At 46.4% G+C, this 23336-nt stretch overlaps 1 protein-coding gene across 3 annotated transcripts in view; it reads right to left on the bottom strand.

Annotated features, from left to right (window-relative positions):
* pvrl2l (PVR cell adhesion molecule related 2 like) overlaps window positions 1-22923 on the bottom strand; it is a 208652-nt gene extending 185729 nt beyond the window's left edge. The window contains exon 1 of one of the 3 annotated variants that reach the window (XM_062409907.1): window positions 22205-22923. In XM_062409907.1, the coding sequence (XP_062265891.1) occupies window positions 22205-22298 (94 nt within the window). In that variant the 5' untranslated portion in view covers window positions 22299-22923. The remainder of the gene's footprint in view (window positions 1-22204) is intronic. The other 2 variants (XM_062409909.1, XM_062409908.1) reach the window with 2 other exon arrangements.
* Window positions 22924-23336: the final 413 nt, after the last annotated feature.

The raw sequence follows: 23336 nt of genomic DNA, 5'->3' as shown, positions 1-23336 counted from the left end.
ATTTACTTAATAAGTAATTCACAATCATTGTAGATTAAGAGTTTGTATTCAGGTATTTCTACAATGAGATGGAACCTCCTCCAATTTAGAAACACAAAATATTCAATATTCATTCATTTTGACTAACATGGGACTCATTAAAGTTCACAACTGATTCTCCAGTTCAAGGTTTAGTTTACTAAATTATCTAAAGCAAAACAAATGAGTACAAAACAAATGAAAAGGAAACATATATTTGTCAGATACTTTAAAAGCTTTGATTAAATGTTAGAGGCTGTAATCTGACTTCATCTTTACCTTTTAATAATCCTAACTGCTCATTATCCATTTAGTGGCTCAGCCGACGCAGCAATCGGCTTCATTTTCCAAACAAGGACATACACAGAAGGATAAATGGTTTTAATATCGTGTAATCTCGGTGAGCTCTGTTCTTCAGTACACGGACAAATCTAATCCCTGTGTAGAAATTAATAATCAGGAACAGAAACATCAAATATGTGGCGTTCAATGTGCTGGTGACTAATCTGCTGCTCATAAATCACCATACAGAACTGTAATTAGTCCACGCTGCGTTGACCCTGATTGATAGTCGACAGGAACACAATCATTCAGCTACAACACACACACACACACACACACAGTGCACATATATGCATATACAGACAGAGGGACAGAGAAGTCCAATGTCTGCTAATTTATTTCAAACTGAGAAACATTTGATCAATAAAAGATGCATCCTGTGTGTGAGTGTGAGTGTGAGCGTGTGTGTGTGTATTTGTGTGTGTGTGTGTGTGTGCCTCCAGGTCCTGAGGTGTTGTCTCCTAATTGAAAACTACAAACACAAACAGGACGAGCGGCTGCTGAACAGACAGGCCTCATTAAAACAAATGGGAAGCGCAACATATTTGTGATCAGCATGACAACAACCTGGCGAGCACACACACACACACACTCTCACACACACAAACACACACATGCGCACAAACACACACACGCACGTATAGCTGCTTGTAACCGAGTTATCGACACACATATATACTCTAACAGACACGCACACAGAGCTGGTTATTGATCACAACCAGGTTTGAACTCCCGAGAGATGAGGTCAGCAGAGAGACATTATCTTAATGTACTTCTCTCCCTAATGGTCCACATGGCACGCACACAGACACACACACACACACTCTCTCTCATTGGCCTTTGCAGTCATGTATAGTACAGATGTCCAGGTTAGACATTAAATGTACATTAACCTATGCTCCTATTAAAGCTTGAGCAGAACAATGTAGTTTTTACGAAGCTTTGCTAACAAACACATATTAAACTCCTTTTTAAAAAGGTAATAAAACAGCTAATGAAACCAAATCATCAAGTAACATCTAATTTGTTTACTACAAACAAAAACACGGTGAAAAAGCATCTTCACCTAGTAGAGAATTAGAAAGTTAATGCTCCCAGAAAACATCCAACACACAAACGCCTTAAAACCAATAGTTGTTTGTTTCTTGAAACAAATGAGGCCTGACGTGTTAGATGAGAACTGAGGAGCTGCTGGAAGGAGGCTTTTATTTTCTGTATTTTATATATATATAAGGATAAAGCTTGTGTGGACGGAGATCGTTTTATTTCAAAAACGCCTTTCTCTAAAGAACAGGCAGCCTGGATGTCACTTCAGCTGATTGTACCTCCACGTTTAAAATTAAGGATTGAAGACATTCACATGCAGCAAGCAGACGTCGAGCTGAGGAGCGCACACACACACACACACACACACACACACACACACACACACACACACACACACACACACACACACACACACACACACACACACACACACACACACACACACACACACACACACACACACACACACACACACACACACACACACACACACACACACACACACACACACACACACACACACACACACACACCCGTGTGATGAAACATCATGTACCGACAAACGGAAATCACAGATTGAGGTGTCGCCCTCAGGGGATGACAAGGGGCGGGGGGGGGAGACAGAGGGAGCAACTGCAAACTTCCAGAATTAGGAGGTTAGCTTGGTGCTGACATCTCTGCTCCCACCTGGCTGCTGGGGGGAAGGGGGGGGGGGGGGGGCAGCTCGTCAGGGTGATGGATTATACGTCGGCCCATATGACAGATCGTTGGGGGAAACGGCAGCAGGGGATTCACCAGGGAGCAGGATCTCATCTCAGATTCAACAATAATATTTACATAGCGGGCCTGAAACGAGGGCATCAGCGTCTGACAGGATGGTAAATCGAACCAAATTGAGTGAGCGAGCAAGAGATAGACAGAGAGAGAGAGAGAGAGGGAGGAGGAGAAAATGAGGTGCGGGAACAGAGCGGCGAGCTGTTCTCCTCTGTGCACGTCGGCCTGCGTGTAAATGTGCGGTTAGGAGTCGTGTTTGTCCGTGTTTGGTTATGAGTCGGCTTCTCGAGTGCAGTTAGGCCGTGCTGCGTTGTGTGTTTGTCTGCGTCTTTCTCTTTTTGTTTCCCTGTGCACGTCGGTGGCGTCTGGAGTTTTATCTGTTGTGAAGCTAATAACTCCTTCGTCTATTTGTGACTGTCGGTTTACGGGATGTGGAAACGGCGTCAGGACATTTCTTTTTATGCAGTTTTTCTTTCGTATAATAACAACACAGCAGGAGGTGGTTTGGGTCAGACTCGTTTACAGCAGCAGGAGAACGTGCGAAACATTCAAGAAAGGGGCGGAGCCTGAGTGGAGCAGATCTACACCGACGTCTCTCCAAGTTGGTTTCTATTTGTATTGTTCAACAAATCGACCAGAACATTTTCCAGACATTTTTTAATAGGGGGCCGGCAGAGAGAGAGAGAAAGAGAGAGAGAGAGAGAGAGAGAGAGAGAGAGAGAGAGAGAGAGAGAGAGAGAGAGAGAGAGAGAGAGAGACGTAAGCTTGTGATGTTCTCTAATGAAACACATGACATTCCCAACATCAAAAAGTGACTAAGAATCACCTTAAGCGGAAATGTCCACACACATATCTGCAGTGTGGCCGACACACACACACAAACACACACACAACTTTCCCAAAAAAAACAAATTAGAGCCCGTGGCGACAAAACTACGACTGAACTAAAGATCTTAAAAAGGAACCAGGCGAAGGCAGCCGGCTGCCATCTGCATCCAAAAGAGCCGATAAAGAAAGCAGAGCTGCAGCTATTAGTCAGTTTAATACTTAACTACATGAAAGAAATATTAACGATAAAACAATAAATCAATAATTAAATAAGAGCTCCATAAATCACTAAACAATAAGAACCCGTGTCCACAAGCAGCTGTTTTACTGGAAACATCCGTGACCTCATTGTTCAGGACGCTTCTCCCAAGCCCCTTTTGTTGCTAGGCTACAAAAACCATCTCCCAGCACTTCCTGTTCGTTAATCGTGAACGTGAACGTGAAAATCAAGTCTCTGTGGTTTAGAAAGGTTAGTGCTAACAATGGAGGGAAATCACGTGCTGGCACTGGCAGCCGTTCTCCACACGGGCATTGATAAACCTCCGAACAGAGGAGCCTGGGTGGGAGAGATAAACCGAGCAAGAAGGCAGCTGGGAGAGAGGGAGAGGAGAGAGAGAGAGAGAGAGAGAGAGAGAGAGAGAGAGAGAGAGAGAGAGAGAGAGAGAGAGAGAGGGAGAGAGAGAGAGAACATGACCCACTGGTGCAGGAGTCTCTTCTGGACGATGAAGGTTTAAAGGCTCGTTTCACACTGAACCAGTTTGAGGTGGTTTTTTGGAGAAAGCAGATGAACTGTGTTTGCAGACAGTCAGTGGAGGAACATGGACGACACCATCTCTACAATCCCACTGTTCAATCCCATCACTTATCCCCAGTTTCCTTTCCACACCTGCACAACACAGCAACAAAACCTCATTAGAGACAGGAAGTGACGTAGTAACTCCACTGTGGAGATCACATGGTTTTCTTTCCTGCACCCAGACTCCATCATCGGCTCTCATTCATTCTTCATTAAAAATTCATATTCAGTGGAAATATGCAATAGAAAAGGTGTGTTTAGGTTAGTTTTGATGTAATGTTCCTACGTCTTCATTACCATGACTAACGTGACAGTTATAATAAGACGTGGGCCTCGTCTGTGTGTGTTTGGCACAGATGTGACGTTCACAGGTTTCTCACCAGGCGACCTCCTCCAGGACATTGGCCTCGGGACAATCTGCACTCTGTTGAATTGTGCACAAAGTGTTTGAAGAAGAATACGTGTCTGGGGGCTGCAGCCTGGAGGAGAAGGGCAGAGGACTTCCACAGACTACAAGCTGCTGTTCACAAACTGCTGAGGTGCAGAGGATTCAAAACATGTTATCACCCCCCCCCCCTCCAGGGGCCCCAGTGTCAGAACTACAAGGGCAGTGTTTCCATTGTGCTCTTGGCTACGCAGATGCTCAGTGCAGATTTTATAAAGTGGACGTTTGTGCGTATGGTCGGAGCGGTGACGTCCTGGATGTTCCGGCCTCTGGGATCACCCTGCAGCTTGAGACCTTGGACCCCCCCTCCCCCCCGCCCATCAGGTTTAGCCATCACCTGGAGCAGACCATTCTTTGTTAAGCTGAGGTCCATTGACAATAAAGCAGGATACAAAGCTAAGAGAATGAAGAGAGAGGGAGATTTATTACAGGGAGCTGGAGCAACCTTAATCATTGCCACTGGTTTCATGCTTTTCCACTAATCGGTGGAAGAAGCGTGGCAATGTGTTAAGAGAGACAAGCAGGAAGACGAGTCGAACACAGACGTGGATGTGAGATCGCAGGATTTTAAACACTTCAATAATCTTGGTTTGTTTACAAAGTGTTCTGCAGCCCTCCAAGGTTGAAGCTTTTAGAGGACGACTTTCCAGAAGCTCCATTTTGTGGTGAAAAGAAAAATGACATTAATGTGGAAGAAGGCTGCATTTAAAAAGACACTGGTCAATTTAAGACGCACTCAGAAAAAACAGAATGACGTCAAATATGCGACCAAATCACGACGAAGCCAAAAGAGAGAAAGACGACAACTGATTGGGAAAAAGGAGAGAATGAAAAGCGGAGTGAAGGAGAGAGGAACAGATTGAGATGGTGGGAGAGAGAGATATAAACGACAGGAGCTGGAGGATTGGGCACGAGAACCAGCGGCACAGAGAGACACGAAAGGGCAGATTGCCAATTTCATTTTCGCCGGTAATCGTTCCCACTAAGACTTGTGACAGCCGGGCAGGAGACACGTTCCCTCTCCTTTTGTATCGCTCTCATTTTTGTCTCCCTTTCTTCTTTCGGCCTGGGTGATTCTCAGCGTGTTGGGTCGGGCTGCCCGCCTGCCCCCGTGCCTTCCCCTGCCAATAAGCTACAGCGACTACATCAAGGCTGCTGCTGTGGGGATGAATATCCACAGCAGCACCAATCAATGGCAGCCAGAACCCCACGGAGAAGAGAGTGTGTGTGTCTGTGTGTAAACAAAGCTCGGTGTTTAATCCATGTTTGACTTCTTGCTCTTTAAAAACAAGGTAAATATTCACAATATTAAAGGAAAGAGAAGGGGGGGTGCTTTTATATGTGGAACATATTGTGATACATACAAAACAAAGCTCCCTGAAAAGCCATACGAGTCCAATTCCTCTGGTTTCCTTCTACACTGGACACAATTGGGTTTTAGATCTTAAGATGAAAATGAGACCAGGCCTTTTCCTGGTGTTTACATTCAGCTCCTTTTGTTGGAATCCACCCTCTTCACATGTGACTGACGTGTTTCCTGTTGCCCGGGCTTTGCCTGTGAGATTGATTGGCATTTTCTGTTAAAAAAAACGACAAAGCAACATGGAGACCAGGGAGCTGTCTGTGGGAGAGATGCCAGCCGCTTTGAGGAGGAGGGAAAAATCGATTAGAGCTGTTGAACAAACATCGAGCTTAACCAATGCAACAATTTGGAACATCCCAGAGAAGAAGCTGCCGGTGGACTGAGCAGCAGACGCTGGGACAAGTCGACAAAAGACAACAACAGCAGCTGACAACACAAAGATTACAAGAGCTGTGAAGAAAAACACAAATACGTGGGAAAATTGGTGCAGCTCTATATGTTTAATGGGGACTGTTGGGTTGAGGTTTAACAAAACCAGTAGAGGCCAACATTTCCAACTTGACTGGTAGAGGTTGACCAATCACAACAGAGTAGGCCAGCCGGCCAATCAGAGCAGACTGGATTTGTCAGGAGGGAATTTCTAACAAATTGGAATAGGTCTTCTTTGAATGTTATTTTAGATGATCTGTTTATCACATCTAAATGTAAATATGAGGAAATAAAGACTGAAATCCTGAGCTCGTTCATCTTTTGATCTTTAATCCAAATCTCTGTAACAGAAGCTTCCACTCCAACAGTCAGCCGCACGGATTTCACCGGATCTTTAAAGCTGCTCTAATTTATATTTTTACACCAGCACTGGATCAAAAAGACGACAGATATGTGTATGAAACGTGAAAGTCATCATTCGTAGCCCAAACCCCGGAGAACGATCACCGAGCCTGCAGCTGTCCTCAGATCTGTTCACCGGTTTAGCATCGATCAGCTCTTGCTTTGGTTTCTTTGACCCACGACTTCACGTATTGATTCACTCTCATCGCCGCAGGTTCCAGAGAACAGATCTGATAAACAAGCTCAGCTGCTCAGCATTCAGACAGAATTAAGAACTCGCTGGTGAGCACTGTGGATCATTTAGCAGCTAGAGAGACATTTTCCTCAGGTAACAAATAGGATCTGAACAAGTCAGGTGAGAACCTCTCAGACCCTCAACCACACACAGACCTGGAACTGTCCACACTTATACATTTATGGTTTAAACACTTTAAACACATTTTGCATCCAGACGAGTGTTTTAGCTTCGTATCATAAGGAATCACCTGCTACTGCATCATGTGACCAGTCACGTGCACGGAGCATGTGTGTGCCTCAGTAAACAGGAGGCACATTAGGGCGTGGCTACCGTGTGATTGACAACTAGAACCATCCAATAGGTGCAGGTTAAGAATCTAAACAGCTTTGAAAGACAAGAACAAAAAATAAATGTTATCGAGTGAGGAAAGGTAATATGATGAATTGATCGTCCTGTGAAGAGGGGATATGAGAGGAGAAAAAGGACGACAGGAGAGAGGGAGGAGAACGAGTGGTGAACTGAGGGGGAGAGTACCAGAAAGAGGAGAGCGGAGGTGATGAATGGCAAATAAAGGAGAAGAGGGTGATGATTAGGAGGAAAGGTGAGAGGAAAGGGGAAGAATAACAAAGAGAATGAGCGGAGAGGAGGTGAATACCAAGTAGAGGAGAGGAGAAACAAAGAGAAAGACGGATGAGAAGGAGAAAGGTGAAAGGAGAGAAAGAAAGAGCAGGAGGAAGATGGAAATATGAAGAGAAAGAGGTGATGGATGGCAAATAAAAAGGAGGAAGTAAGAGGAAATCAGATGACAAGCTGGAAAGAGACGGGAGGAATGGAGGAGAAGAGCGATTCCGCTAAACAAGCCTGCAGCCTGACAACAGTTTGTGTTGTTGCCCATATATGGAAATAGAATGTGTGAACGCAGCCACTGTTGTAACCTGCATTGTGTTGAGATCAGACGCTGCAGCTGGAGGAAAACAACACAACTCAAACGCACACATCAGGACTGCAGCGTCTGAGACTGGACTGCTTCACAAACACGCAGAGGACATTAGGACTTCATGTCTGAAAGCAGCCGGACATTATCCAGAGGGACGGTGTGTGAGAACCCACGTGTCTGAGACAGCTGCTCTGGACCTTTCCTGTTGTGTCTTCTTCAAGGCCCCTTGTGGAAATGCTGCATAATGTCAGAATGAGCTATATGAGAAGTTTCATGTGTGGAAACGGATATAGAGACAAACCTGCCTAAATCAAGGACAGACTGACAGACTGAAGACAAGCAGATGGCCTCACACACTGAAACAAGGCCCAGAGAAGTTTAGAATAAATGCATGAACAGACACAGAGTTAAAGGACGAGTTGGCTTCAAGGCTAAAGCGTTAAACAATTTTTTTGGAGGTGATATTTTATTCATAGCTTTTAAATCACACTGCAGAGAAAACAGAAAAACAAAACCCTGCAGCCGCAGCAGCTCGTCCACAGCCGCACTTTCTCCAGGAGAAACTGAGACTGGCCAATCAGGAGGAAGACGCAGGAAACATTAATAAATCGACATGTGACTCAGGGATATTGAGCAATAGTAGAAACATGTCACTTCTCAGGTGCTGAATGGATTTCCTCCTGCAGCCGGCAGTGACCCACTTCAACACAGGAAACAACTGGCATGAGAGTAACGTGCACATACATGTCGACTGGGGGCTTCTTCTTCTCCTCTCTGCATTGCAAATGAAAGAAATCTGTGTGAGCGTGTTGTGTTGTCAGCGTGTGCGAGTCCACGTGTTTACATCCGTCCCTGTGTGTGTTTGTGAGACAGACTTGATTAATCACGCTTCTCATTAATCAGAACTGACTCTCAGCCTTAATCTCGCTGCTGTTGTGAGCTTTTTAATAACACAATCGTTTATTGGATTAATTACCAGCTGCTGTCTGTCCCATTCTTCTTCAATTCTTCCCCTTTGTCCCGCCTCGTTCCAAATATGGCAGCGGGCTAATTCATTCTGAATGCAGAAGCCATTTGGAGTCGCACCTCGTCTGTTCTTCAGCCGACCTGCTCGGTGTTCCTCCGAGGGGAACGTGGCGGCTCCTTGTCCTCAGAGCAGATGGGAAATCATTAAATCATGAAAGTCCCCCGGAGGTCAAACTATTTTAACCATTACAGAACTGAAATCGGTGGCGACAAATGTCATTGTGTGTTTGTGTGTGTACGTGTGCGTGTGGATCATTCTGGACAGCAGCGCGTCTGCAGTGCGTCTGTGTTATTCTGCTGATTAAGACTCTAATTAACGAATTAACCCGTCTGTGGTCACCAGTCAGAGAATGACTCCACCAACACCCTAGCAGAGGTGGGAGGGGCTAAGACATCGGCGAGAAGATAATCTTTTTACTTGATGAAATGCTGCCAATTAATTCAACCAGCCAATCAGACGGAAGGGAAGAAGAGGAGGAAGTGGAGGAGGCATCAGTGTCCTGCCACTCGGGTTGAAACCTGGTTCCAACACATGGGGGTTATTTTTCTTGGGGACTGATGTTAAACGTTCTCACTGCTGCAGCTCAGGACGTCAGCAGGTGTTTAGTCAGTCGTCAGCTGTGAAGCTCAGTCTCACTCTATCATCCACACGTCTGCACAAATAGAAAGTGATAATCCCCAGCATGCATGCAAACACACACACACACACACACGTACACATCCTGCCAACGCCCACACCTCGCTGCCAGGCGAGAGAAGAAGAAGAAGACGGGAGTTGAGAGAGAAGACATGGGAGAAGACTTTAGAAAACAGCTTTTATCTGTTTTCTGCTGGAAGAGAGTGGGACTGGAGAGCTGTCAGGGGGCTGCCACTGAGTGGCTGCACCACAGTGACACCGACTGTGTGTGGAGCAGTTACCTCGTGTGTGTCTGTGTGTCAGAGGATGTGTGTGTGTGTGTGGCAGACAATCAGTGAGCTGAAGGAGCAGCACAGGGATCATTGCAGTGTCAGTGCATGTGTGCAGGGGGAAAATCCACATGTATGACCTCCTTCCTTCAGTCCCTCTGAACGCACCGCCGGTCACACTGTGGGAATTAAACATGAGAGCAGAACGAAGGAGAGCACAGGGGGCAGGGAGGGTGAGGACCCTCTGCTCCACACTTCATCCCGTCCTCGCTCTCTCTCCATCACTTGGAGAGCAGGAGAGAAGCCAGTGCACTGACACTCCAGAGTGTGAGAGTTGACACCGTGCACTAACCTGAGGAAAACCAAGAGGAAGAACCAGGAATAGAAGCCAAAGGATGACGGCTCAGCCACATGTGTCAAGTCAGAGCCTTAAGATGCTTCAGGTCACAGCAGATAACACGTCTACACACAGACACACACACACACAGACACACACACTGTACTAATTGGTATTTAACCCATCAAGCAATTGTGTTTTAACTTCTCACACACAATAACATAATCCTCACTATCATCTCAAACCAACTGAGTTGTAATGGAGCCACAATAAGCTCGGTGCTGGGATCGCCTTCTGTGCAAACCAGTTCAACCAAACACAGATCAGCTGGAAAGGTTTAAATTTCATTTTCCAACACAACTGTTTAAATCCATCAAGCGGTTTCTGTCTGAATTAAAATTATGATGAACGACTATCAAATTGTATTTTCAAAGTAGAAATCTGTCATGTAAATATCGTTTTGTGGTAAATACAGGAATATGCATTTAAACAAAACTAATGAGTAAAGCCTCTCCTCTCTTATCTTTACACTGTTATAAAATGAATGTGAACTAATGCTGGGGGAGAGGAAATCAATTAAAAACACATGGCAGGTTTTATTTCGCTCAAAGCAAACGCACAACAAGCAGCAGGATCCCTCATTACTCCACACGGCCTCAGAGCAGACGGGTTTCTTTCAATCTCCATGGATCAACTTTAATGAGATTTCACTGTCACATGAGATATTTCATTTGATATCAAGTCTTCAGTCTTGAAAAGGCTTGAGAGGTGAAGTGGAACAGCAGCATGTTGTTTCAAATGGATTAATCCCGTGAAAGAAGACATTTGGAGAGACATGAGGAGATTGGTTGTTGTTGTTGTTGTTGTTTATTAAAGCGCGGCCTTGGCTCTTAGCTTTGAGACGCTCGTCCTTCTCTTGATTTCTCTCTTTTCATTCTTTGTCCGTTTGGCCGCAGCGTCCTGCTGCTGACGAGGAACGAGTGATGTTCCAAACCGCTCATTAACACGCTCCCCTTCCCGTCGCCTCTCATACCAACAAATGCCTAATTCAATTCCAGACCTATTCGACTTTTCAGTCTCAGACACGGCCACTTTGCACATTAGCATTCAGAAAGCTCATTGCCGAGACCCCCACAAAGTCGAGAGAAGCGCATGCTGGTAAGAGGATAGGACACACATGAAAGAGCAGCACACATCTCATTAGCGCCTCTTTCTCTCCGTCCAGTCAGCTTGCTGGGCAGCCGCTCTGCCACCCGTCAGGACGCGTGAGCTCCGGGAGACGAGAGCAGCCGAAGCATTTCGCCTCCATCCTCAGACGCGTCCCGGGGGATTAAGAAATCATCCCCCCATTTCGAGACAACCCAACGCCTGGAAATAGAGTCTGGGATGAGGAGGCGGATAGGTCAGAGACCCGGGCGCACAAGTCATTTTCTATTTTCAACTCCTGACTCCTTAGTTAATGGAGTTTTTTTTTCTGAGGTAAGCACCACCAGCAGGAGGGGGGGGGGGAGCTGCTGCCTCAGTGAAAATCACTTTCACAGACACATTAGGCTTGACTCACAAATGCATGTTGGGATATTAACCACAGACAGTTATTGTTGGAGATGCAGCCTCACAGTCTGAGAGAGGAAACTCTCAAAGTAATCGATGAGCTTGACTTCTCCTTAGATGAAATATTTACTACTGTAAAAAATCCTTTTAATAAATTAAGAGTAGGTTGTTTATATATTTAACACAAATTGCTTGGTTTATTGTGAGTTCATTACTTAACGATATGGCACTGGAGTCAATGCCTCAGCCAAGGCTCATATTCAATCATCATATTCATTCCTCCATTTCCTATTGAGATAAGATACATAAACCATATCCGTTCTCTGATTTAGGAATATTTGTTACTGTACAGAATCAGAACAAATATATACAAATATTCATATCAAATCACAAAATATGACTAATTATCCATATTCCACTTGTTGATAGATTTTAGCACATTTCTTTATAGATCTCTGCATTATTTCTTGAGAAAAAAACAAAATCCTGAATCAGATCCACCGAGTTTCATGGAGATGGTTTTTTTTGCATGATTTGGCTTGAAAACAGAAGGACGGGGTGAAAACATAACCTCCTGGTGGAGGAACCTCACAGCTCCACCTCTGCCCTGAACTCAGCTGCACGATCCGTCCGTCCCAAGGACCTCCAGCAGATAAACTGTCACTGGCCAGCACTGTGGAATATTTAAGCTTTTCCATACTTTGAATTTCATATTCCGATGTCAAGCCCTCTGACAGGGACGGGCTGCACCCCCGGGACCTGTTCAGGCTGTGCGCTGCCTCTCACCCGGTGCATGCTGGGATAGACTCTAGCCCCCGCAGCCGTCAACGGGATAAGCGGTTTATAAAACGGATGGATGGATGGATTCCAATTTCAATGCAGCAAGCAGATTAGCAGATTATTGTCATAATTGCAAGGCTCATAATAACAGTCACTCCTTTTGGTAGCAGCTACAGAAGCCGTGATTGTCTATGATTTAATTTAATATTATTTGTCAATTATAGCTTCAGTTTTAGCCCTTTACTCAATAACTGGATGTTTCTGCACCGTGGTGAGGAATGAGTAGAGATTCAGTCTTCTTACTTTTCACCAAATCATTCACTGTCATTTCATTCTGCAAAATCCTGGAGGATCTAATGTTTCCAACACGTCCTCCCTGGGGAGGAGCACCAGTGCAGCTGCAGTTCACAAGTGTCGTGGTGTGACAGTTGTCATTTGTGAATGAATTGTGGAGCCACTGAGAACTTTGTCGTTAATGATTTCTTGGGTTTTGACATGGGCCATTTAATCCCTGCTTCGATCCATTTCAGAGGAGACGAGATGAGAGGTGAGGAGACAAGGAGAGAGGAGAGAGGAGAGGAGACGAGGAGAGAGGAGAGAGGAGAGAGGAGAGAGGAGAGACAAAGAGGTCCAGTCGGGCTGAATGTGAGGACACAGATTCCAGCTCCTGGTGATAAATCCCGACTCTGGTGTCGATGTGCTGTAAACTTCCTGCAGTGGAACTTATAAATGATTTCCTGCCTCGGTCCAGGCTCCACCTCTCGGTTTTATGTACCAGTAAATGTTCCCGTCTGACCCGGACAGCGTCCAGCTGCGTTCTTCATGTTTCAAAAGGAAAATGTCCGGATCCAATTTTCCGGACATTTCCCAGAGTTCATGTCTGAAAACGGCTTAAATCCCAATCCTCAAAAAGCCTTTAGAAAGTGAGGACTCTCCTCAGATCCTCAGAGTGGTCCTCGCATGGTAACTACAGGCTCCCAACAAATACTAGTGCTGAAGAGTTTAATGTGAGTCCCAGTAAGAAGCTGTGTGTTTCACCTCAGAAGGTACTTACACTGTTTAAGGGCTCACTCCGTCTCATCACTCAAAGCACAGAGAACACAGGCTTTTGTTCTGGGACCATTTATCCAGAGACGTCCCACCACCACATCCACCCTGAACGTCTCCGTGCAGACAAAGACTCACAGCGGAGACAAGGACGACAGATGTTGGACGGGAGCTATTAACATGCCGTAGACTCACTAATCTGTTTTGCACTTTCATTTGGTCTAATTGAGGAAAACTTGGACTGGATCCTTTTCTGACAAAAAACAAAAGGAAGGAGCTGAGGAACATCCTGGCTGGCTGACAGGTAAGTGTAAGCATCAAACGCAGCAGGGAGGAAAATATAATGAAATGAGCTGTGAAAAAAATCCCCCAGGGCCTATAGAGAAGCACCAGGCATATTCTCCAGTCAATTAACAATGATATACTATTAAAGAAGAAAATAGAAAATCCTCCCTTTGAAAAATGAACTCTGTAATTCTGTCATGCAAATGAAAACGTCCATCGCCGGCTGCCAAAAGAGCGAATGTCTGGATCCGTCTGGAATACTGAAAAGCTTCATGTCAAAGGAACATCAGTGCTTTGTGTCAGAGAAAATAAAAACCCAACTCAATTTTAGATTCACGGCCGAAAATCCACTCGTTGAGTTGTTTGAATAGAGAAATGACCCACAGCTTCAGATTAGAGACAGGGAGTCATGAGTCGGGGGGGGGGGGGGGTCTGCAGCTGTCACCTCTCAATCAACGACTAAATTAGTCAGGGATACAGAAGCAATTAATCAGGTTCAGCAGCGGCCGAAAGGAATAGAAGAAGGAAGGAGGGAGGGAGGGAGGGAGCAACCTGTCTGTACATCTGTGTCTGTGCTCGGAGACTTAATGGAAAATAATAAATTAGAAGGTAATGATTCACCAGACTTTTAGAATATTGTCATGTAAGGTTCAAGACAGAGACATGATATCGGTTCTAATCGTCCACGAGCCAAACACAACGCTGGTTTGTTTCTTAGACGGATGGGATGCAGGGTTCGGTGTCTTGTTGGAAGACGGAACAGGAGAGGACACAGGAGGACAGGAGAGGAGGACAGGAGAGGAGAGGAGTCAGGAGAGGACAGAAGAGGACAGAAGAGGACAGGTGAGGAGTCAGGAGAGGACAGAAGAGGACAGGAGAGGAGAGGAGAGGAGTCAGGAGAGGACAGAAGAGGACAGGAGAGGAGAGGAGAGGAGTCAGGAGAGGACAGAAGAGGAGTCAGGAGTCAGGAGAGGACACAGGAGAACAGGAGAGTAGTCAGGAGAGGAGAGGAATCATGAGAGGACAGAGGAGGATAGGACAGGAGAGGAGTCAGGAGAGATAGGGGAGGAGAGTACAGAGGAGGACAGATGATGAGAGGACAGGTGAGGACAGGGCTGGAGAAGTTTGTCCAATCAATAAAGGTTTATTCAAGTTTTACAGAAATAAAACTCTTCTTTAATGTTTAACGACACATTAGAGCACATACTGTAAATAAAGTGTAAATAAAGATGGACGACATGACTGCGACAGTGAGGCCAAAGCGTCTCAATCACCCTGGTGGTCAAACTACACCTTGAATAAATGGAATTATTTTCTGAGACATAAACAAAAATATGGACATGGTAAAAGATGTCCATAGCTGGTGAACATAAATTCCTGGGTTCACCTCACTCCACATCCAGCCCTCCCTCAAACAAGTGCGGTGGATATGGATTTAGCAAATAAACATAAACAGAGAGGAGTAACAACATAACCTCACAGGCGGCCGTAACAATCCAGATATGCTAACGTTGTTTTCCATTTGTTTTTATGGGCGGCAGCTGGTGTACACACACAAAAGCATGTAGTCGGCACTAATCATAAAAACAAATGCCAGAGCTGCTTGTGTCAAAGTCTGAATTGTTTTCATCTCCCAGAAATGTGTGTTTTCACGTCAGTCTGCACATTGAGCGACGTCTCACTGGACCAGAGGACGTCTCTGACTGAAGCAGCCCAGCTCCCACTGTTCATATAAAATGTAGACAGCCGCCTGGTTCCCGTCCGTCACCTGACAGCCCGCAGGAATATCTGGAAATCTCCTGCAGGAAATAATCCCTGATAGAAAAACACGCAGCCTGACAAACTTAATTGTCACATCCTCGTCCTGTCATTTCCATGCGGCTGCTTTGTTTTCCGGGACAGATTTGTATATACAGCCAGGGGCGGAAATAACAGCAGAGCTCGTATACTACCAAAAAATGAGAACGTGATGCAATTACATATGACAGGCACTGCAGAATGATTGGAGGGAGACGTACACTAGTAGTAAATGGGCTGTAACTCTGAACGACACCGGTCCTCTCTTTCAATCTGTGTGTGTGACTTGCATAGAAATCTGCTGCTGCCAGAACACTAGCCACTTGTGAGGAGGGGAGATGTTAGACTGAATAATGCAAATGAGAAACAATACTGTCAGAGCTGACGCGCTCGATGAAGACGACAGACGTCCACAGGAGCTTCTGTGTTCAGGTCTGTGTTTGGAGTTCAGACGATCGTGAGAGGATCCGTCGCTTCTGGTTCATGTCATGAGAATAACACAGCCGTTCTGCGGTTGCTATATTCACACGAGTCGGCCCTGATGCAACAACTAATAGTGCGTCGCTTTAAATGTTGCTGCCACAAGGAATTGTGGGACGGCGTTTTCTTCTCATAGAAGAGGGTCCAGTGTTTCTGCTGCTAAAGGAGATGAGACAGGAAACACTGAAGCTCCTTTCTTCATCGTTTAGAGTCGGAGCAGGTGATATCATGGCTGCAGCTGAACCACTTCCAGGTCATTTCACTCAGTCTGAACCTCTACAAATTAAATAGACTATTCACCCGCAGCTATTAAGTGCCGTGGAATTCAAATAAGCTTCAGCTTTTAGTGATTTCATCTCAAAATACTGCAGGTTCAGTGTTTTCAGGGAGTTGAAGAGAAACCCAAGAAGCTGCCAGCACAGGAGCGTCAAATATTACAGGCCACTAATAAGAGCTGCTAGAGGTAGAAACCTGGAGCAGGACCAGCAGAGCGGAAACATCCTGAAGACAACTGACGAGGGTCGGGTCTTTCTCGTGTTAGCACTTAATCCAGGGCAGGAAATTGGCTTTTTCTCCCCAATCATCCAGACTTCTGTGACCTGAACATCCTCCAGCGATGAGAGATTTCACTTACCTTCAAATCACTTAGAGGAAAACAGGATATGACCGGTGCTGGAACGGACACATATACAACAAAGTGGAGCGGTTGATGGTGAAAAGTCCACGTGTTTCATGATTTCTATTGAAACTACCTCCAGCAGTTTGAGAGATCGAAGTTGAAGATGTGCCCAGAACTATAAAAAAAGTTCATTCTTAAATTTATCTCCTTCTATAAGTCAGCACTAAGTTAAATTGAATCTATTAAATCCTGAGCTTAGTCATGTTCAGTATATGTTTAAGCAGAGTTGTATTATTTAAAACAGAATACATGTGGCTTTAAGCAGAGAAGGAGTTGATTACATCTCACTCCTAATGCCACTGACATTAGTTTGAGAATGAAATGTCTCCATAAATCCACTCTGCAGTAAAACCCAGACGAGAAGCTCCGTGACGTCACCAGCGCAGCAAACAATGTTACTGAGGATATTAATTGCCCACATGGGTACAACAGGAAATGTCACAAAGTCACATCACAGCCTAAACGACCGCTGTGCGCCCACACTGCCGGTGGAGGCTATTTCCATTTTGTCACTAGTGGACTCGGTCTGTCTGCAGAGGAAACAGAGACGCATCCGGGGGACAGGAGGGACACAGCTCACTGAGGCTACATGCAGACCTCTGCGTCTTCAAACTCAAATGATTCTATACACACAAGTGTTTAGGCTCATATCACATGACCACACGCTCATCTGGAACGGGGTCATGTGACGTGAGCCTGACGAATCAGTACTGAAAAGAACCAATCAACAAGCGGCTCTGAGCGTGTATGTCATCGATTCCAAACTTCCCTGTTTGAGCGGCTCTAAAACTCCAGAGTTGTGTAAATGATGATGTGCGGCTGCAGCCTGAGTCTGGGTGAGATCAGGACAAGAGCAGGAGACAGAGCAGGGACGTTTGTCTAAACACTTTCACCCATTTGAAATGCCCCCCCCCCTCTCTCTCTCTCTCTCTCTCGCTTATCCCTTCCAGCTCCCTGCCTCTCTAAACAATGAGGCCTCGAAGTACGGACAGAGAGAGGAAGAGGGGGGGGGGGGGGGGGTCTGGCACCCTTTTTAATTCCACAAAAAGCTGTTCCAACAAACGGGCCCCCACTCGGGAACCACCACAGAGCGGCAGCCAGCCAGGCCCGCTGAAAATAGGGTCGTGAGCGGAAGAATGACAGATATAGGGAGGGCGAGAGAATGAGACTGAGGGAGAGAGAATGGGGGAATGAAAGACCGAGCCGGGCTGGAAGTTTCCTTTGCATATCGGTAAAAGTCAAACTAGGGAGGGTGGCCACATTGATCGTGTGTGTGATCTGAAAAGCCTTTCATGGCACAGCTAATGCTCGAGTGGAACCTGAAAGCAAAAGCAAAAAGAGAAACCTTCCTCCAAACATCCTCAGATCAGCTCCATTGTGATTCATGGCCCTGTTCCTGTTGCTATGCTCGCTAATCCCTCTTCCCACTGACACCTGTTTGCTGAAGAATCACCGAGGAGTGCCAAGGTGTTCGCCAGGATACGGTTTATTTCTAGAAATGGGATCTGGAATTTGCTTAGTAACCCGTTTCCTCAGAAGTGGAATGAAAAGACGAACCTCTGCCCCGGTGCAGAGACGTGCTCTCCGACTCTCTGTGGCCCGGCTGATGAATTCAAACCTGCAGGAACACGGACTCCAACCTCATCCCCTCTAATTTCAGTATTTTTAAAGGGCCTCACAGACACACCGCACAGGGTTGCACAACAACAACATCAATACACAGAGACGCTTGGAGACAGCAGCGTGTGGAATCTGATTTTTCTCAAGTCAACAAAGAGATGTGAAATTGTCTCGTCCTCAAAAGCAGTGTCCATGACAACTGCTTCCAAATCTGAGAGTGACCGGCCGAGCCGACCTCCACCAGCGGCCATTGTCTCGTTTGAAGACGGACATCAGAACCGGATTGTACAAAAACAAGCGAGCGGCATTATGCAAGACCCTGCAAGACAAAGTTAGAGGTCCATCGCTCACATGGAGAACCACGGGAATCAAAACATTCCAATCCTCGATCGATAAAACAACCCGGGGGCGAAAGTCCAAATGAGGCAAACACTAATGCAGAAGAAGAAATCACAGGGGACAACGTGACGCAACGTCCTCTGCAAGTCTGTCAATTAATGCTGTAATGACTTATTCTCTCAGAGGGATGGGACTGGATATTGTGCTTTTCTGGGTGAGATTCACCAGCACACACACCCACACAGACACACCCACACACACGCCAGACAATGACAAACAAATTGGCCTAAACACCAACAGCCTCCAGCGTCACTGTGCAGTTTGTGTTGCTGTGAGTCATTAATAAGCTCCCGATGAGCAGCCACGGTCAGATCTTGAGGGGATGATTATCACCACATGCCTCACCGGGAGGAGCCCTTGACATTTGAGTCCGGGGCCAACGTGCTTCAAACTGCAGCTCAGGCCTGAACACAGCTAATCTGAAGTCCTCCACACGACAGGGGCTTGTATTTGGAATGTGCCGTGTCTGTGGTTAAGAGGCTAAATCATTCTTTCATGTTATCATTAAATAAACATCATCACATGCAGCATCGTACGGGTCTTTTGGGGAAGTGTTTGCAAGGTTCCTTATAAATAACCCCAGAAAAAGAGACATGATAAACGCCACAGACATTACAATGCATCCAGCTGCCACGATTGACACTTTAACCAAATGATGATACCTATGCTCAGCTCTCGACAAAGATAACCCCTCATTCACACACTCCACACACACACACACCTCACGAGACACACTCCTTGACATTTAGTCTCCCATCAGACACAATAGGCTCTCCGACCCCTGCACCGCAGATGTTGGCGGCTCCAAATCATTTGCATCCTCAGGTTTAATCGGGGGTTAAGATAGGATTTATGCAAAGTGGGAAAAATCTGTTTGTTAAACTACCGGCATTTTCATTCAAACTGCCCTTTTGCTTTTGAAATAATGGGAGATTTCCAGCCTCTGGGCTAACTCTAACAATTAATCATCAGAAACATTCTGCAAAGAGAAAAATTACAATAACTGAGCTCCTGCCCCCAAAGGCCGAGAGCAGGGAAGCAGCTGTGCAGGGCAGCTCACAGATAAACGTCCTGCACCCCCTGCTTGTTTAGAACTGGTTTATGCTTTATGTATAATTAAGCTGTAAAATGATGCTTTTCAGGATTTTTCTTTAAAATGCAGCAGATGCTACACCAGTAAATATCCTGTGATAATCAGAGGTGCTGCTCCTCTGCCAGTGGACAAGTGCAGCAGGTGGTTATTTGGAGTTTCATGCTCAAAAGGTGCTGACGCACACCAGTGGCTGCTTCCGAGGCGTCTTCATCACAACCCTCTCCTGCACCGGCTCCAAACGGAGGAGGCTGATAACAGATCCGTACCGGAGCTCCAGCAGCGGCTGCACAAATATGCAAACAGTCATTAATAAGAGCTTTCGATAATCAGGCTGCGCGGCTCTGAAGACGATAATCATCGGCCGCCTGCTCTCCAAATGATAAGCTAATCAGCCCCTCGTCTGCAGCGAGCCGCTGAGGGGACTCTTCATCATTGACATTTCAGCACAGGATCGGGCCTATAGAGACGAGCTCTGGGGGGGCGGGGACACCTGAAGTGACTTAATTATCATTGCTGCAGAGTGATATCCTCTCAACTCCAATTTGCCCATTTTACTGAAGGTTAATATGGTTCTTTTAAAATCATGGGGAAAGGTTTACAGCTGCTGTTAATCCTTTCTTCAGAAGGGTTATTAATTTCCAACTAAGACAAACAGAAGAATTGACACACTCAACCTGTGGCCTGGACAACAATCATGTTTCATGTGCCGGGACGATCTCTGCCTTCAGTGTCAGCAAGTCACTGAGAAAGCAGCTGGAATGTGAGAGTGGAGGTTTTCCCTGGGACATGGCAGTTGTTCAAATTAATTCATAACCTGTGGGGATACTGTCACGACAATCTGACAGCTCTTTAACATCACAGTCTGAGGATCCGTGGTCCTCGCACCAACCTGCACGGCTCCCAGGCTCTGCAGCACCGCGCCCCTTCACCCAGTGGCACTGCACTGGGATCTCACCTCTTCTCCTGTCTCACATCGCTCCCAACACAAAATCATTACAAGGCAAATACCAATCGATGTGGACTCGTCCTCCTGCCTTGTTCACTCAGTGTAAATCACAGTTATCCTCAGCTGTTAATGCAACAGATGCTACAGCAGATATTAAAATGCAGAGCAGGGGCTCGGTGGCTCTGAGCCTGGAGAACGCTGGCCCTCCCTCCTGCTTTGATCACAGAGGCATGTTCCTGAGGCACGCGACTCCACGTCTCCCGGCTCCATAAGGACCCGTCTCCCCTCTCCTCTGTGGGGACGTGAGCACAGCTCTGACAGATGATACTAGTCACACTCAGGTGAAAACAACAGGCTGACAGATTCAAGCTGACGACTGTAGCCCGACTGCCTGCTGGTATGAATTTTGTAGATGGTCCCAGTTGGAGACGAAGAAGAAGACGAGCAAGAAGAATAAAAAAGCTCAAGCTCTGAGAATAGTTTCTGTTCTTGAGTCAGAGTGTCTGTCTCGTTCAGGAGAGTGTTTCAGTGACACGATCAAAGTTTGTTGTCATCTCCAGATCTATAACTGTAATGTTCACATAGGGACATAAAGTGTTGCTATGATAAGGGATAGCAGGTTTAATGACATCTTCTATTTATGGTCCTGTTGTGTGTCTGCATAGCAAGTGTTAGTTTGAGGTAATCTATTAAAGGAATGTTTGGCATCATCAGACCATGTTTTAACATTAAGATTCAATATTTAAGGTTAAAGGTATATTACTATAGCCTTTCTACAGGTTCTGTTCTTCGTTATTCTCAATAATCACTGACCGTGATGTAAACTATGACTCTTTAATCTGTAGACATATTATACATGGTGGTGAGTTATAATAATAACCAAACACACTGTTTCAACTGTTGTCTATTTCTGATGTGCATCGTTTTCTATTACAAACACAAAGCTACAGATGTGTGTTGTGTTCCCGGGTACACAGTGCTCTCTCCTCTGTGGCTCTTTAACCTCAGTGTTTATGGTGGCCCTGCTCTATTAGCTGAAACACGTTGAACTTGATTCCCCGCTGCTGGGTGAGTGGTGGCGGCTCGTGAGGGCTCCTGAGCGGCCTCAGGGACGAGGGGCCACCTGAGGAGCAGCGGCCGAGCAGCGCGCCACTCCTGCCGGCACCCTGCTTCCCACGGCCGCCCTGTTGCTCCGCGCAGTGAAAACCTTTTTCTGATAATAACGTCGTCTCCTCGCCCCACGCGGCCCCACGACACTTCCCCACAGGTAAACACAGATTACCGGGTTTGCAGCGGCTCAGCGGGGATTAGGCTTCCTACGCGGTCACCTGCCGTCGGAGGCTGCGGGGAATTAGGACCGAAAACAGGGGGGGAAGCCACACCTCGCTGACCGCGACGCACCACTCCACACAAACATCCGCCACAATAAACTTTTACAGCGGGTGTCACAGTCCAGCGAGCCGCGGCCGGAGAGGAGGGAGAGGGGAAGGGGGGAACAGAGGCAGCTCCAGCCGGCAGGACGCGAGGCGCTGCGGCTGGAGCTGCCGGAGTTCGGCCGCGGTGGGAGAGCACCGGGCCGGGAGAGGTGGAAGACAGGGGGCGGCTCAGACCGAACACTGCCCGGGTGGTGGGGTCTTACCTTCAGCCACGAGGAGAACCACCGCCGCCGCCGCCGCCAGCCAAGCGCTCTTCACCGGAGACACCGGGCAGCGCGCCGCGTAGCCTCTCGCCATTCTTCTGCTCGGGACCCAAGGTGGACGATAAAATCCACAACAGCGGGAAGCTCCAGATTATTTCCTTCTCCGATCAGCCGCGGGAAACTTCGAGCTCAGTTCGGAGTGACGCCGCCCGGGTTCGGCCAAGTTACGGCTGGTCGCTGGCTCGGTGTCCGTGTGTGCGGAGCCCCTCTCCGGTCCGGACCGTGTGGAACTTTGTGTCGCTCCTGCCTCGGACCCCTCCCAGTGCGGGCCGCCCTCGGTGCGCGCAGGTATCCGCCGGAGAAACGCTGACACTCCGCGGAGGAACAGAAACTAAGTGCGGGCGGCCGGAGAGCGGAGCTCGGTGTGTGTCGGTGGGTGTGTGCCGGTGTGTGTGTGTGTGTGTGTGTGTGTGTGTGAGATGTGGAATATCACAGTGATGTCAGCAGAGCGTCACCAAGAGGACTTCAGCAGTAATAGGCTGCTGCACACACACACACACACTCACACACACACACACACACACACACAAACTCACATAACAACACACACACACAGTCAGGATCATAATGACATTAATCATTGATTATGATGTAATTATTGACATTTGATGCAACTTTCAACTTTTACTTTAAATCATTACTGCAGGTTAATATTTATATAATGTAAAACAATATGATATAAAGTGTTGTTGCGGATTAAAGTAACAATATCTATAATTTACCTGATTATTATTATTATTGTTATTATTATTATTATTATTATTATTATTATTATTATTATTAATATCATTATACTTCCTTCTGTATTTTATATGGTCTGTGTTTGTGTTGAGCTTTGTCTTCATGAACCCTCAAAGCACTTTTCACTGCAGTGTTGCCTTTCACTCAAACACATTCATACAGAGCATTGATGTTTAGCATCATGTATGGATCCCACGCTGCAATCTGGGGTTCAGCGTCTTGCCCAAGGACACTTCGGCACACTTTGATGCGCAGGTGATTGTTCTCTTTTAAATTTCCAGATACTTGAGTATCTAACACTTGATTCTAGATTGATCTTTCAAATCCAATA

This window comes from Platichthys flesus, chromosome 17 (genome assembly GCF_949316205.1).
Source record: "Platichthys flesus chromosome 17, fPlaFle2.1, whole genome shotgun sequence".
Taxonomy (NCBI): Eukaryota; Metazoa; Chordata; class Actinopteri; order Pleuronectiformes; family Pleuronectidae; genus Platichthys; species Platichthys flesus.
The sequence above is the reverse complement of the archived record's forward strand: the minus strand, read 5'-3'. Positions and strand labels throughout refer to the sequence as shown.